General features: G+C 36.2%; 1 protein-coding gene across 1 annotated transcript in view; it reads left to right on the forward strand.

Moving 5' to 3' along the window:
* Positions 1–200: 200 nt before the first annotated feature.
* The window catches only part of FGD3 (FYVE, RhoGEF and PH domain containing 3), a 46,354-nt gene continuing 31,579 nt past the window's right edge, over positions 201–14,975 (forward strand). The window contains exons 1-5 of the mRNA XM_087923883.1: positions 201–284; positions 3,601–3,723; positions 7,924–8,095; positions 9,179–9,764; positions 14,731–14,820. Of these exons, the coding sequence (XP_087780009.1) occupies positions 9,228–9,764; positions 14,731–14,820 (627 nt within the window). The 5' untranslated portion in view covers positions 201–284; positions 3,601–3,723; positions 7,924–8,095; positions 9,179–9,227. The remainder of the gene's footprint in view (positions 285–3,600; positions 3,724–7,923; positions 8,096–9,178; positions 9,765–14,730; positions 14,821–14,975) is intronic.

The raw sequence follows: 14,975 nt of genomic DNA on the forward strand, positions 1-14,975 counted from the left end.
AACCATTCATGGCATAAGGCCTGCTACCTGATGGACTGACATTGTTTGCATAATCAGAAAAATTTCCAGGATCTTAGAATGTTGCAACTCAACTGGAATTCATTAAGGGGGTTGTCCTTTTAAATCGTTGCACATTGTGAGTTTAGAGGCAAAAATTCTTAATAGCAAAATTAATTTGAAAGTAGAACCTGTTACACCACATTTCAAACAAGGGTTAGACAGCCAACTCTCAAGAATACCTTACCTTGGTTGCCTGGCAGAGCTGAGATTTAGTGGCTTTAAAGGTTTGTTCTAAATCTGTGGTTCTGTTAGTAATCCAAACCAATACTGTAGTGTATTTCTGATTTGAATTGCCATAGTTTGGTAACTAACTGTTACATAGTTTGTGGTTGAAGTATACTGCTGTTTTAACTGACATTTGAATTTCTATTTTATGTTGTGTGCCTATTCGTTGCTGTCCACTCTTTTTATTATTAAGACTGCAAACCTATGGCAGAGATTTTCCTTATTTCTGTACTAAAACTTGTATGTTTTAAATACTATACCTTTGTAAATAAGTAACAAATAGCAATGTGTATGCAGAGAGTGCACAAAAATAGGTATAAGAGGAGGTTGATTTTTAAAAAATATAATGTTGCTTGCTTTTAGTTTTCACTTAAGATGTAGGTGGTGACTCTTGAAAAGGAAGTGGTTTAATATAAATAACTGGAACTTCAGTGAATTCTGCCTTACACATTTAAAGCAACATTGAAGCTGCTCATGAATAAATAAATTCAGTTTAATGTAACAAAACCTCTTATATAGAAGGCATATTCAACATAGTGCCTTCCCAACATGCTGAGTTAGGAAGGAAGGTTAATTTCATACTGTACAATATATACATAGTATACTGTTTGTTCTTACATTCCCACATCGATAGCACATACATTTAGAATTGTTTTGGACACCATAAGTTTCCCATATTTTAGAGATCATACTGGGAAAATAAGTACTCTTTGCACAGGCTTTCACTTCTGCAGCTTCTAATGAATAAATACTGCAACAAAATAGCAAGAATAAACATGGCATGGCTATTAATGAATTATATAGTAATTTAAGTATTCCACTTTTCTGAGTTTGTTAGTACACACTATATCAGTCTTAGATGCCAGCATGTGGCAATAGTATGCCACTTTGCTAATTATCCTATAGAATAACAATATTGACAAGGTATAATAGTGTTGAAATAAAATTGAAATAAATTGGCATTTGGTTGTGCTTATAGGATATTGATGAAAATATGTCAAAACAGGACAGTACTGTTCTGACCATCAGAATGTATTATTCTGTAAGGCATAGGGCCGGTACTACTACTTCTCTGTGTTATTAAAAAGTGACATAAGAAAGCCTGAAGGTGACCTATGATTGGTGGTAGAAATCAGGATTTTTACATCATTCTAATGGCTATGAAAAGTGTACAGTTGTGATTTGGGATGTAAGAGACATAAATAATAGTGTACATTAACTAACATAAATAAATAAAATGAAGAAAAATAGCTATGTTGTCCAGAGGTGGGAAATGACAGGGTTAACTACCAGTTCGGGATTTACGAGCTTCCCTGCACACTGTGAGCTGCGGCCTGTAAATTGTCATCATTATGCTGTGTGCAGAGATGCAGCCTTTAAAACAGCCCTGTTTTCCTGCTTTTTTAACTGCAGCTGTGCCTCGTTCAGCAGCTGAAGTTGAAAAATCAGGAAATAAAGATTAGGTAAGAGCCCGGGTGGGCGGGTAGGCAAAAACATCAGCAGACATAGAACCAGTTCTATGTCTGCTGCTCTTCAGAGCTACCGGTTCTACAGAGGTGGACAGAACCGGTAGAAACCTACCCTTGATGTTGTCTGTAATGCTAAGAGAGAGGGAAAGTATAAAATATCTGAATTAAGGTGGATTGATCTTATATACTTAAGTTTACACAAAAACTGATCTTGAAAATCAATAAAATATAACGTTGCCCTGATTTGACCTCCATATTAAGTGCCTAACTCAGTACTTAAAGTATCATTAACTAACAGCTGTGTGAAAAAGCACTGTTGAGATTACCTTCTAAAATACCAATAAGGATGGTATTTCTGAAATTAAATTCTTTCTCCAGGATAGAACTTACTTAAGCTGAAAAGCAAGATCTGATCCTTCTCAGATCTCATGTGTGGTACCTACTGTCAACATCATCATTCATGATGAAAACATATAATTTAGTGTTGGCTGAAGTAGGCAATCTTTGAACAATCAGCTCTTTCAACTGTATTCAGAAACCTATTAACTGCCTACAAACTAGGTTAAATGCTAGTGGATATTCTTATCTGCCATAGAATGGCTCTGCGTTGTACAAAAAAATGTAACTTCCATGCAATCTTTGAAAGAATCCTATATAGAGAAAGAGAAAGATGGAAATGAAGGTATAGGTGTAAGTATGAATGGAAGGGCTGAATTATACATGAGAAAGTATGAATTGGTTTCACATGAATTGACGTCATCTGTTGTTTGATGATAGCAATTCATAAATTGGTGAAAGTTACATATTACCTTTCAGTGAATGGTGAAATATTGAGCTTCCTAATAGAGTGAAAAAAAATTACGTTAAAGGGTGACTCAGAAGTATGTGGCCTTACAGTGATCGGAAACATGAAGAAAGATGCTAGGGGTGGAATGATGAAGTGGCAAAGTTTGTGACTAAGGGAAAAAAGTAGGAGAATGATAGAAATACATTGTGAATAGAATACATAAAATAGCAAATGTATAGGAATTTTATCATTCTGGGAAGGAAAGCAAAGTTTCTAAAATATTACAGAATACAAGCAAATGGACATTTGGGTGTTATCAAATAAATGATTACAATCTTACATTACCAAAGAGCCATTGTGGCGCAGTGGTTAGAATGCAGTATTGCAGGCAAACTTGCTCACAGCCAAGAGTTCAATCCTGAACCAGCCTTCCATCCTTTTGACTCAGCCTTCCATCCTTCTGAGGACCCAGATTGTTGGAGACAATATTGCTGACTCTGTAAATTGCCCAGAAGTGCTGTAAAGCACTATGGGATGGTGTCTAAATGCTATTGCTATTGCTATCTTCCCCATGAAACTAAGACTCAAAAAGAGAAGTTGTCTTAGCAACAATAAGACTACATTGCATGGTAGTCAATGATAAATAAGTCCGTCTCTGAAGAAATGGCAAAAACAAACAAGTAAATGAAGGTGCATATACCGAGTTTCTAATATTCTGTAACCTAACCTATGCAATAAAGCAAATTCTAGGACTGTCCAACACTCATGCAACACAAGTCAATTACTCCTTAAAAAAGTAGCACATTTTCCGAATATCATGCAACTGTTGTCATGAAGTCCTGGAAAGGAAATATGTGGCTTAAGAAATTACCAGCAGGTATATGACCATGCATATATGGAAAAAAATATTCAGTGTTTCCATTCAAAACTAAAATGCTGGACAACTTTAATCTATAGCCCTATCAATTATTATTTTAGTATCACTCTTAATATTGGCTCAACGGTTGAATCAAAATAAAATAAATAAAAATTAAACCATAGTTCATTATTTTATTCCAGATTGTCCTGATTTTCAAATCAATGGTCACATTAAGTCAAGAACAGTGCTGGAAACACGTGGTGAGTTGCAACACAGTGAAAGAAAATCCCAGTTGGCTAAGAAACATCTGTTAAGACCCCAAGGTTTGTATCTGTGTCCTTCTTTATGAATGTGATTTTTATGTCATGTTTAAAAATGGATACACTGAAAGATGCAGTTATAGTCACCCACCAGGTGTTTTATATAGTTGCATGAACAATATAGATGTATGAAATGAATACAACTAAAGTTCATTATAATTATATAGGGCGATTAGGTTTTGCTGGCTGTTTTGGCTCCTTTTAGGAAGTTAATTATAATCACTTTCTCCAATGCCCCCTTCCTATTGTTAGCTTAACTATGTAGGAGAAATTAATTCTGATTCATTAAAATCTGTAACTTCTAGGCATTCGCAAATGCACGTGAGCAATATGATCTCTGATCTAAGAGGTAAGTTAATAAAATAGAATAAATGATATGTTAGGCGTGAAAATCCTCTCCTTCTATAAGTTTACTTATTTAATTAATTTATGTTAGTGTCCAGATAAAAATGACTCTGTGCGGCCTAAAGAAGAGAAAAATCATCTCTGGCCCAAACTAAGTAACAACAGTTAGATCTTCAATACATTATAGAAGGCCGAAAGGATCTGGGCTGTTTGATTGGCCATTGCTTTGACAGATCTGATGTGGCCAGCAGAATTTATAGGAGATAGAAGAAATGCAGTACAGAAGATTTGCAAATAACACAACTCTATCCCCACGAAGGACTTCACAGATGATATCTAGCACCTTGAATTTCACTTGGAAGCCTATTAGGAAAAAATGCAGCTTGCAAAATAGCGGTGTACCCTATTTCTAAGACAAGCCAATAACTATCCATGCTGCTGTATTGTGGACCTGTGGCAACTTCTGAGGAGTCTTCAAGGGCAGACCCACATAAATCATATTACAATAATCCAAATGGGAGAGAAATATATTTATTATGTCTGGAATCTGGACAAAAGACAAAATTTTATGTAGAGAAATACAAACAATCTGTTGTAAGTAAATAACACCTTTGAACTTTAGGGAATGTGAACTGGGGAACTCTTGGAACTCTGAGAACCTAATAGAAGTTTCCTGCACTTGTCACAATGCTGGAAAAGATTGTTTCAGGAAGTGATTGGGCTAATTAAGGGCTAATTAACCTAAGGAGGTAACTCAACTTACAATAAAAGCTCTATTTAATGGACCTTGGCTTCAGGTGCAGAAGACAAACTATGCTTATACAAGTAGTCCTCAGTTAACAAGTTCAGGGATTGTTCAAAGTTACAACAGTGCTGAATGAGTGATACTTACAACTCGAAGTATCAAACAGTCCCAGTACTCCTATGGTCATTTGAAGGTTGCAAGCCACTCTGGTGAGCAGTTTATACTCTCAGCACTTTTTTCCTCCACCAGCTACAGGGCTCACTGTGGTCATTTGTATACCCTCCACCACCCAGCAACAACCATCTCCTGGTCTGTCACATTTCCATTGTGCCTTGATGGCCACCCACACATCCTCATGCACTCTTCCTCTCCTGATAGCAGCCAACCATCTCCATTGTACTTGTGCCAGCCATTTGTGCATCATCCTCCATCCAGCACCATCTATTTACCTGTGAGAAAGTTCTCATTTAACAACCTTCAATTGTTGCTTAATAATAACAGTGGGAAGTGCTGGGATTGCCATTGTTAAACAATCCGGTCATGTGACATCATACTTTATGACTACATTTTGCATTGTGAATGGTAACCTGAGGATTTTCTTCTGAGCGTGTGTAAAATTCCATTTCACACATTCATCAGATACCCATGTGTAAAATCTCATTCATATTTAATGGATGTTCTGTTTTAATGAATACCCACTCCCTCCTTTAAATTGAGGTAAACATTTTATTTCTTCCCATAATCCCTCTTTGAATAGGTATTCCTATAGAGCAGGGATGTCAAACTCACATCATCACGGCAGTGACACATGACATATTGGGACCTTCTTCCCCTTCGCTAAATCCGGGTGTAGGCATGGCCAGCACTTAACACATCCAGCCCTTGGGCTAGGAGTTTGACAGCCTTGGTGTAGAGTAGAAGAAAAGTCTTCCAGAAAAGTAGAATCTATTCCCCAAACAGCATAGCTTCCCAAATTAAATTAAAATTAGCAAAATCTCATGAGTTTTGGGATTATTTCCTGGGATGAGGAAATCAGCCATTGGGTGAGAAGTTTCTTTAAATCTGTGCATCTCTATTTTGATGCAAAAAAATGTTCTGCAAACCATATTTAGATCAAATATCAGAATTGTTTCAGTAAATGGCTAAATCAAATAAAATTTAGCAAAAACCAGGCTGTTCATCCTTTTAGCAATATGCATTTAGGTAAGGAGACAGAGAAAGACTCCACACCAGAGGTGGTATTCAGCAGGTTCTGACCAGTTTTGGAGAACTGGTAGCGGAAAGTTTGAGTAGCTTGGAGAACCGACAAATACCACCTGTAACTGGAGATTTTACAGTATTCTTCCCCTGCCACGCCCACCAAGCCAAGCCCACAGAACTGGTAGTAAAAAGAATGGAATCCCACCACTGGTCTACACAGATTATATCTGTCACTGTTTCTTTTAAATACTTACTGTTTTTTCATTCTTAGTTATTTTTGCCTCATGAAATTATGACTCTCTATGAATATTAGGGAATAGTAATGTGTTCTGAGAAGAGCGACAGGACACAAAAATACATAACAATGAGTAAGCATATTTTATTTTAATGAAATCATTTGGGTTCCCATGAAATCTCTGTATCTGACCTAAAGATCAATACATCTCAGCTTGGCCTTGAGAACCATCAGCCCATCAATCTGATTTTCAGTCCGAGCAACTTCTTTCATTAGTGGGAGACTTTGATGGGCTGAGCACTTTTTCAGTTTCTCCACACTGCTGGGAATTCAAACTGTTGATCCTAGTACAATTTGGTTCTCATATTTAGGCTTCAGCTCTAATTATCTAGTAATTGCTTTTTGCTTTTAGCCTTATTGAATGCCTAATAATCTGTTGGATTTCAAACTCTGATAATAATTTTTATTGACAGAGATTGCCATTTTTAACCATATATATTGTGAAGACCTTGATACTATGGCTGATGATTAATGAGAATTATTTTTCATTCTAATATTCTATTTTTGCTTTCTCACTAGCTTTTATTATTTTGTTTTGTTTTAAAAAAAAATCTGTCTTTTGTTCTTGCTCCTCCTTTTGTGTAAATATCTTTTTAAAATTCAAACCAAGTCTGTTGTTTTCTAAATTTAAATTCTGAATCCCGTTTAGTTCACTTATGTTGCCCTTGTGAAGTGAAATATACTTTGACCAGAGTACATAAAAGCAGGACATACTTTTTTAATGTCTCATTTGCACAGCATTCTAAAATTTTGAATGCTTAGCATTTTCCCCCACTAAGCAGGTCAAACCTGAATGTAACACAGGTATTGCAGAGACAAATAATTGCCATTAATTCTCCTAAGTCACTTTTTCTGTTTCTAGTTGAAGGATCAGTTAAAGTTGCTTTCAGCTGTAAAGAACAATGAAAACACATGACCTTGTTGCTAGGGGTTACTGCTTGGAGGCTTTTTAAAAAGCACTACTTACTTGCAAGGAGGGTGAGAATTTCACATGATTTGCTGTGTTTTGGAAAGAAAAAAAAAAGACCCACACAGTGGGACTGAAGTGCATGTGTGCTTCATTGTTCTCTTCTCCCCCTCACGAACAAGCAGCAGTGCTTTTGTCACAATAATGTGTTCAAGACTGCGACAAAAGAGGAAGGATATTTAGCATATTGTACTATAAAGAGTTGGGGGAAGGGAAAAGGAGAAATGATGGGCTGTTTTTAATTTGCATTTTGAGATTCCAGAAGAATAAGCATGGGAGGATTAAAAAAAAACTTTGAAGGATTCCATGGCTTTAATGTAATCAAAGTGTTGGGTCACCACTTCTTCAAATGTTCAGCCCTGCGTTAACAAGTATGCTAGAAGTTTTGCTAATTGCAATGTCTTTGCACACTGTGTATCCTGTTTAGCAACCAGGAAGTGGTCACACTTGTTCTGTCAGAGTTGAAAAGATACTAGCTTAACATGAACTCGTACCACTTCACTTAAAACCAGTGTGCTTATATTTGAAAGTAATCTAATGTTACATGGCTTCAACTGTTGAAAAAGAACAGTCTTTCCCGGAGCACTCGACTTTTATTCTGTATTAGCTTTAAAGATGAAAGAGACTTAACTTTTGGTTTTGGATTTTTAGTACCTCCAAAACCTGTTCATCTTCAGCCTGCTGGACAGGAGAAGATTCCTCCAGTACCACCTAGGCCTTTACCAGCAGATCCAAAGTCTTCAAGAACTCAAGTGCCTAAAGGAGAAGCCACACATGCCTCAGCAGATATAAGCAGGCTTATTGAAAAATTTGAAAGGATAAGGTAAGACTGTTTGGTTAATTTGGAATCTCTTTATTTAAAGATTTTTGTAAAAAAAAAAAAAGCTACAATGAAAGTGGAATAGCTGAGGCATACAGTCTCAAATACAGAAAATGGCAATGGTTTTGTTATAACAGTGATGGTTATTACAATAATTACTTAAACTGGGCCATTTTAAGCCTGGTGAGGTGATTGAAACCTATCTCACAATCAATGGAGGCTTTTTAACAAAATGTGGAATACTTGTTTTCATCTAAGTAAAAGTGTCTTAACACTTTTTAAGATTCTTAATATATAATGGATTGTAGTATTGATGAGTGGCCAGCCAAGAGTTTATGATAATATATTTCTTTATCCTAAAAGTTTGTTCCTGTTTGATCTTGTATTGATACAGTTTGCTTGAACTATATGGGTAGTCAGGAGTGTTTTATCCTATAAAGAACACTTACTTAAAAATTGACAAACTTTTCAGAAAGCTGAGAAGTCATGAATATATTCATATTATAAATGCCTAGGAAGTGGCGGTTTTTCATGATATCATAATCTGTAGATGCTGGGTTTTGTTTTTGGAAGCTAAAAATACACAGTCTAACATTCCACCGAATGCCTTGACTTCCTCAATATAGTTCTTAAAATTATAAAAAGCCAAATTTGTGGCTTTTATCTGTTCCTTATAAAAACTAAAAACTGAGTTTAAATATATTTTTATGAATATTCATGGCAAGTGTATATGATTATCCATTCAGATATTCTAAAAAAAGTATAATGCTTTTTAGTTATATTAATTCAAGGCGAAGAATGAGGCTTAGAAAGACAACAAAATATATTTTGGTGCTGAGGTAGAAAATTCAGATTCTGTCATTGCATTGGTTTAACCAAACCACCGAAAATGGTTTAGTTATACTTTAGTAATAAACCGCTTTCCACAATCCAAAATTAGAGGTGGCCCTGGAAACTTAAAAAATTGGTATCATAATCTGTGATAGATTAAAGATTACTTCAATTATTGCTTCTTCCCAGTCTATGAGTTCATATTGAGGTCCTAAAATCTGTCACATCAATAATCTTGAAACTTTATTTTTGCAGGCAACCCACACATGTTGGTCAACGAAATCAAATTAATTTAGCTTTTAAGATGGAACAAGAACCAGATTCTCCTAAACAGCATGGCGCAATGGTCTATGATTTGGTAGCTTCCAGCACTTCAACAAATGAAAATAAAGAGCTGGATGAGAGTGGGCCTAACATCTTGTGTAGTCCTGAAGTGTCTAATACAGATTTAATCAAAATCAAAGAACTAAACACCACAAACAATGAAGGTTCTACTAATGTGCCCATCAGCAAAGCATCTGTGGCAGTGCACAGCCATAAGGACACATCTGTTGAGATGAATAGCAATGGCAAAATCCCTAACAGGGATAGTGGAATAGACAGCCCTTCTTGTAATGTAGCAGGAGAGAATTTCCCAAACGAGGAAGCTACAGAACAGAAAAAAACAACAGGAACTGGGGATCTAGCTGAAATGGACAATGACAAAAAAACTGTCATGTTTTCTGCTGGGGAACAGAAGAGAGACTCTGCTCAGGATGAAGACAGTGATATAGACGAGGGAAGCAGTGAAGAGCCGGAAATAGCAGAAATCTCCAAGCTGGAATGTATAGATGTTAACAAGGTATTTGTTTTAACTTCTGCATTGCTGTTACACTACTACTTTCTGTGTGGGATTTTTACTTTCAGCACATTTTAGCATATATAAAGTTGCATTATACTGTCATACATAGTGTATGGACTTAGCTCAGTATTCCTTACTACTTGGCTACTTGTAGAGTTTGTCTTTTTTTATTCAAAGCATAGTTCCAATACCACATTATTAGCTTCACTTCTCATTCTTTACTAATTCCAGTCAGCATTTTTGGAACATTCTAAGTGACTTTTAGAAATAAAACATATAAGTATTATTGACCAGTCCATTTAAGAAATATACGTATAAGCAGACTGTTAATAAAATGCATTCTTGTGTATGTCCTGATAGTAATAATAGATTTTAAAATTTAAGAAAAAAAGACTTTAGCAAATTATTTGCTGGATGTCTTTTATTTTCTCTGCTATCTAATCTTTCTTTCATACCTAAATGATGGTGGGTCAATTTCCCTCCCCCCCGCCACTAAATAGTTCCAACTTCCTTTTTGATGTTTGGGTTGTTTTCTGACTGGTGTTTTAGGTGTCTTAAAGCTCCCTTAAAGGTTAAGAACTAATTTATTCAGAAATTGGCTACAAAGTAAGCTTGATAACCATTAGAAATCCAAATATCTAATAAAAAGAACAAAGTCAGATGGATGAAAATTGTACCTGACTTCAATATTCACAAAATAGTCCAGACAAATGGCTGCATTTACTATCATTTTAGCATGGGTATTAATTTATCCTTAAAGACGTGACATATTTCCAGTCAGAGATAGTATAAGTAATTCATTAGCATTAGTTTAGGAGGTAAGTGTTTCTGTATTCATATACACCATCTTTACACTCATCAGCTTATGAATATGACTCGGAAGGCCTATAAACATTGATTTTGATGTTATGGCAACCAAGGTAGTATAATAGTGGTAATTAAGGCAAAACATGGAAACTATTCTCAACATTACAGGCTCAGAATGTGTGTTCTTGCTTTGAAGCTCTAATGCATGGATGAAATAATGTATAATACAAAGAAAATTATGATGGAAAATCCTTAATTTGCGTTTACATCAGTCATGTCTTTTTAATAATAGCTTGTATTGCATTATCTAAATTATTCTTAAGGCGATACTGCCCTTAGCATCAGAGTTGTGTTATTATATTTAACTATAAATATATGTGGCAATGCACATAAAATGTTGACTGGTTTTATTTATTTCAATTTATATGGCTACCAATTTCAAATCCATGACTATAGGTAGCTAACAATAATTAAAAATACCAAACAATAAAAGATAACAAAACACATATAACCTGTAGCTGAGGCAAAAGCCAACACAGGTCAATACAGCCATTGTACAAAATTAGGTACACACCTTGATCTTAATGCCCCCAGAAAAAAAACATGGCTTTAAGATCCCATGGAACTCCAATAGAGTCAGGACCAATTTAATTTCTAAGGCAGGTTCACAACCTCAGCAACATTAAGATATGTGAACTCCCAGAATTCCCCGAGCTGCCACTCTCTAATAGTTGAGACCCAGAGCATATCTTTTTTGCTGGGTCTAATGGAACAGTTAGGCATAATCAGGGAGAGATAGGCCCTCAAATAACCAGTTCCATTCATGAAGCATTGACTACTACTACTCACAGCTATATACCAGCTCATTATTTACAATCTTATCTAGAAAAGATTTTAGTGTTGCAATGGTAGCAATAGGAAAAAAAATCTAACTCTTTCTTCTAGTACTCTTCTCCATTTAAAAAAAAACTAATTTGTTTCTGTTACTTGTCAATGAAGATTCTCAGTTATCCAGGTGATGATTGTCCCAAAGGTGCTTTTTCAAGAGGCAACTTCCTTGAAGAGGTTTCACTTCTCATCCAAGAAGTTTCCTCAGTTCTGAAGCTTCTTCACTCAGAACTGAAGAAGCTTCTTGTATAAGAAGCGAAACGTCTTCAAGGAAGAACTAAGCCCAGTTGCCTCTTGAAAAAAGCACCTTTGGGACTTCTTCATTTTTTTCTGCTTAGAATCCACCTGACCCTAAAGCATTGACAGAGAAGAACCCACACAAATATATCTGTTTTCCTAACTACTAGTTTTATATCCAATAGTTGGATTCTCTTCTTGAAAGCTTCCAGTGATGAAGTTCCCACCATTTCTGAAGACAAGGTTCCATTGGTATATTGCTCTCACAGTCAGAAAATTTCTTCTTATTTGTAGATTGAATCTCTCCTTGATCAGTTTTCATCCATTATTCCTTGTTATTCCTTCAGGTGCTTTGGGAAATAGGTTGACTCCTTCCTCTCTGTGATTGCCCCTCAAATTTTCATGCCCCTGGTGGAAACTGACTCTGAGGGAGAGGAGGAACAGCCAACAGGGAGTGGAAGTGTGGCTCCAGAGGTTGTGGAGGAGGCTGGGGAAGGGCAGAGGCCAGCTGAGCAGTCAGGCCCATCCCTTATCCATCCTAGGGCACGCAGGGAAGAGAGGATCAGGGAAAAACATCTACTCAGGAGAAGAGGGCCATGATCCTCTTCATGGGTTGCAGGTGTGAGATCTGCATAAGAGTTTGGACCTGCGTGCTAGCAAATGCTGGAGACAAGCGTGTTTTCTTGAGGTTTATCTTGGTTGGCGTTCTTCCAGTGGACTGTACTTGGTTATCTTCCTGAAGTGTGTAATTATCCTGGTCTGTCATGGAACTTTCTTCAGTGCAGTTTGTTTTTGTTTTTTGCTTCGTTATCTGCTATTTGAGTTTGAATTGTATTTCTTTCATTTGGAATGTTACTTTGAAGATGGTTTAATCTCCAACTGTGAACAATTGAACAGTGAAGCCAAGGTGAAGGCATCAAAGGACCTTTATTTACGTTTTGGTTTTTGTTATATCACACAAATATTAGAACACTGTTATCATGTCTCCCCTTCTCTTCATGAGACTAGCCTTGCCCAGTTCTGTAACTGTTCTTTGTATATTTTAGCCGCCAGTCACCCAGTTATCTCTGTTGCTTTTCTCTGTATTCTTTCTAGAGTCTCAACATCTTTTTTGTAGTCTGGTGACCAAAACTGGATGCAGTATTCTAGATTTTCTCCAAAACTTATCTGTCCCTAAACTGGTTGTTCAGGTCTTATAGCCATCACTACTGTCTACCTACCTTTTTCCTATTAGGCCTCTTCTCTTTTCTTCCAGCTTTTCCAGCATTAGAGCCTTCTCCAAAGAGCTAGATTTTCACATAATGTGTCTGAAGTAGACATTGAACCTCTTAATTTGTGCCTCAAGTGAGAGCTCTGTGTTGATTTCTTTTTCACTTGTTTTCAGGAGTGTTCTCCAACCTGCAATTGTATAGCTGTAAATGTAGAGTACTTGGCGCTCTCTGAATTTGATTGTGTGCTTGTAGACATTTCTGCAACTTCATTTCATCCTATTACTGTGATAATGTGTATGTGCATATGCGAGTGTTTAAATGGAAGGTCCAGACATCAGAGGATACTTCAAGGGTGGGAAGAGCAAAGAAAAAGCTTGCGTTTGTTTTTTTAAAAAATCCTGCAATAATATATCACTGTACTTGTTGTTTATATTATTTTTTCATTTATATGTACTAAAAGGAGGGAAAACATTCTAAGAATTTACACTTGAAAAGAATTAATCAAAATGATCTACTGCAGAAACAAGGTAAAACTCAAACTATAAGCAACTAGTTAGGAACGGGGAAACTTGTCCTTTCTCAGGTGAACTTTTACAAAGAGGAGAAGGGCAGCTCCATTTTGCCTTTGTTCCTTTGTCTTCCATCAGAGGACACCTCTTCCCAGTCTACCTCTCTCCAGATGAAAGGCACATCCTAACCTGGAGAAAGGTTGCAGGATTCAGAAGTAAATAGCCATCAAAAGAAATGCAGAGTTAGATACAAGTGAGGAATTGTAGTATTTATATTATGGACTGATCTAATCGGTTTATTTGCATGCTTAAGTCTTATTTCATTCTATCTGTGTAAGTGCAAGTGTTTCTTGATAAATATTCATGCCTGGAGTTGTCACTAAACCTGCAAGATTCATGAGAGCTTCCTTTTCCTTTTCACTCAATCCTCAATTAGCCCTTATCTTAATTGCCTAATCTACTTAATAAAACAACCTAATCTTCTGGTTATTAGCGGGCTCATCCTGACAAGGAATGTAGCCTGTTATGATTCCAGATCACTTTGCCATTTGGAGAAGTCAAGAGCACTTTCCCCACTTTCCCCACTTTCCTTATGTGAACAGGTGCCAAGAGGAATTTTCTTGGTAATGAGTGGAAATTGTCGGCAACTGAAAAGACTCTCCAAGAATTGTGACAGAAGGGTGGGAAACACTGTCTGAGAGAGCCAGTGTAGCCAGTTCACCACATACCTGTGTGTCCACATGCTGAACAAACCTGTATTAACTTACACCTTGCTGATTTAAATGACCTCTCATTTCTGTGGTGTGAGGATAGAGAGATCTTGGTTTTCTTCAGTGAAAATGGGGTTGATTCCTCCCTCCCTTTAAAGCAAGATCAGGAGCACTACTTAAACCTCTTGTGATGAAATGTTGACTGCCTTTGGTTAATCAGTCAGGCCAGTGGGACTACATTTGATTCAGGGAGGGAAATTCCACACTGAAATAAGTAACACATTGGAAGAATTGATATAATTCGCTAACATCAAAGATAATAAATACCTTACATGGTACTTTATTTGTTATAGGAATTTTTGCTGTACTAATTTGATTTTGGAATAACAGTGAAATGTGCTCCTTTAATAATCATATGCATGATTATTTTATCTAATTGTATACCAGCTAATTGTATACTTGATCAATGCAACAGAAAATAAGAGACTTTCTCACAGGGGAATACTTAAACAATTGGAAACAAACAGTACAAAATATCTTGATTTCTCTTGTAGTTGGAATATGTATTTAAAGTCGATTTTTCATATTTTTCATATTGTCACAGTATTCAGAGCCACAAAAGCTGTTTAATATTGCAAATGAACTTCTGCATACAGAAGAAGCATATGTTAACCGGCTTTATCTTCTTGATCAGGTAAATTTATTTTAACCAAATTTTATTTTTTGAGATACATTGTTGTTCTGTATTTCTACTTATTCCAAATATTGAACACATTCAAGTATTTTTGTGAGCAATGTGCCTGGCATTTTCCACTAGGGCAACCAGATCTTAGTGGTAGATACGGAGAT

The sequence above is a fragment of the Pseudonaja textilis genome, chromosome 2 (assembly GCF_049901715.1).
Source record: "Pseudonaja textilis isolate UNSWEBS1 chromosome 2, rPseTex1.2, whole genome shotgun sequence".
NCBI classification, from domain to species: Eukaryota; Metazoa; Chordata; class Lepidosauria; order Squamata; family Elapidae; genus Pseudonaja; species Pseudonaja textilis.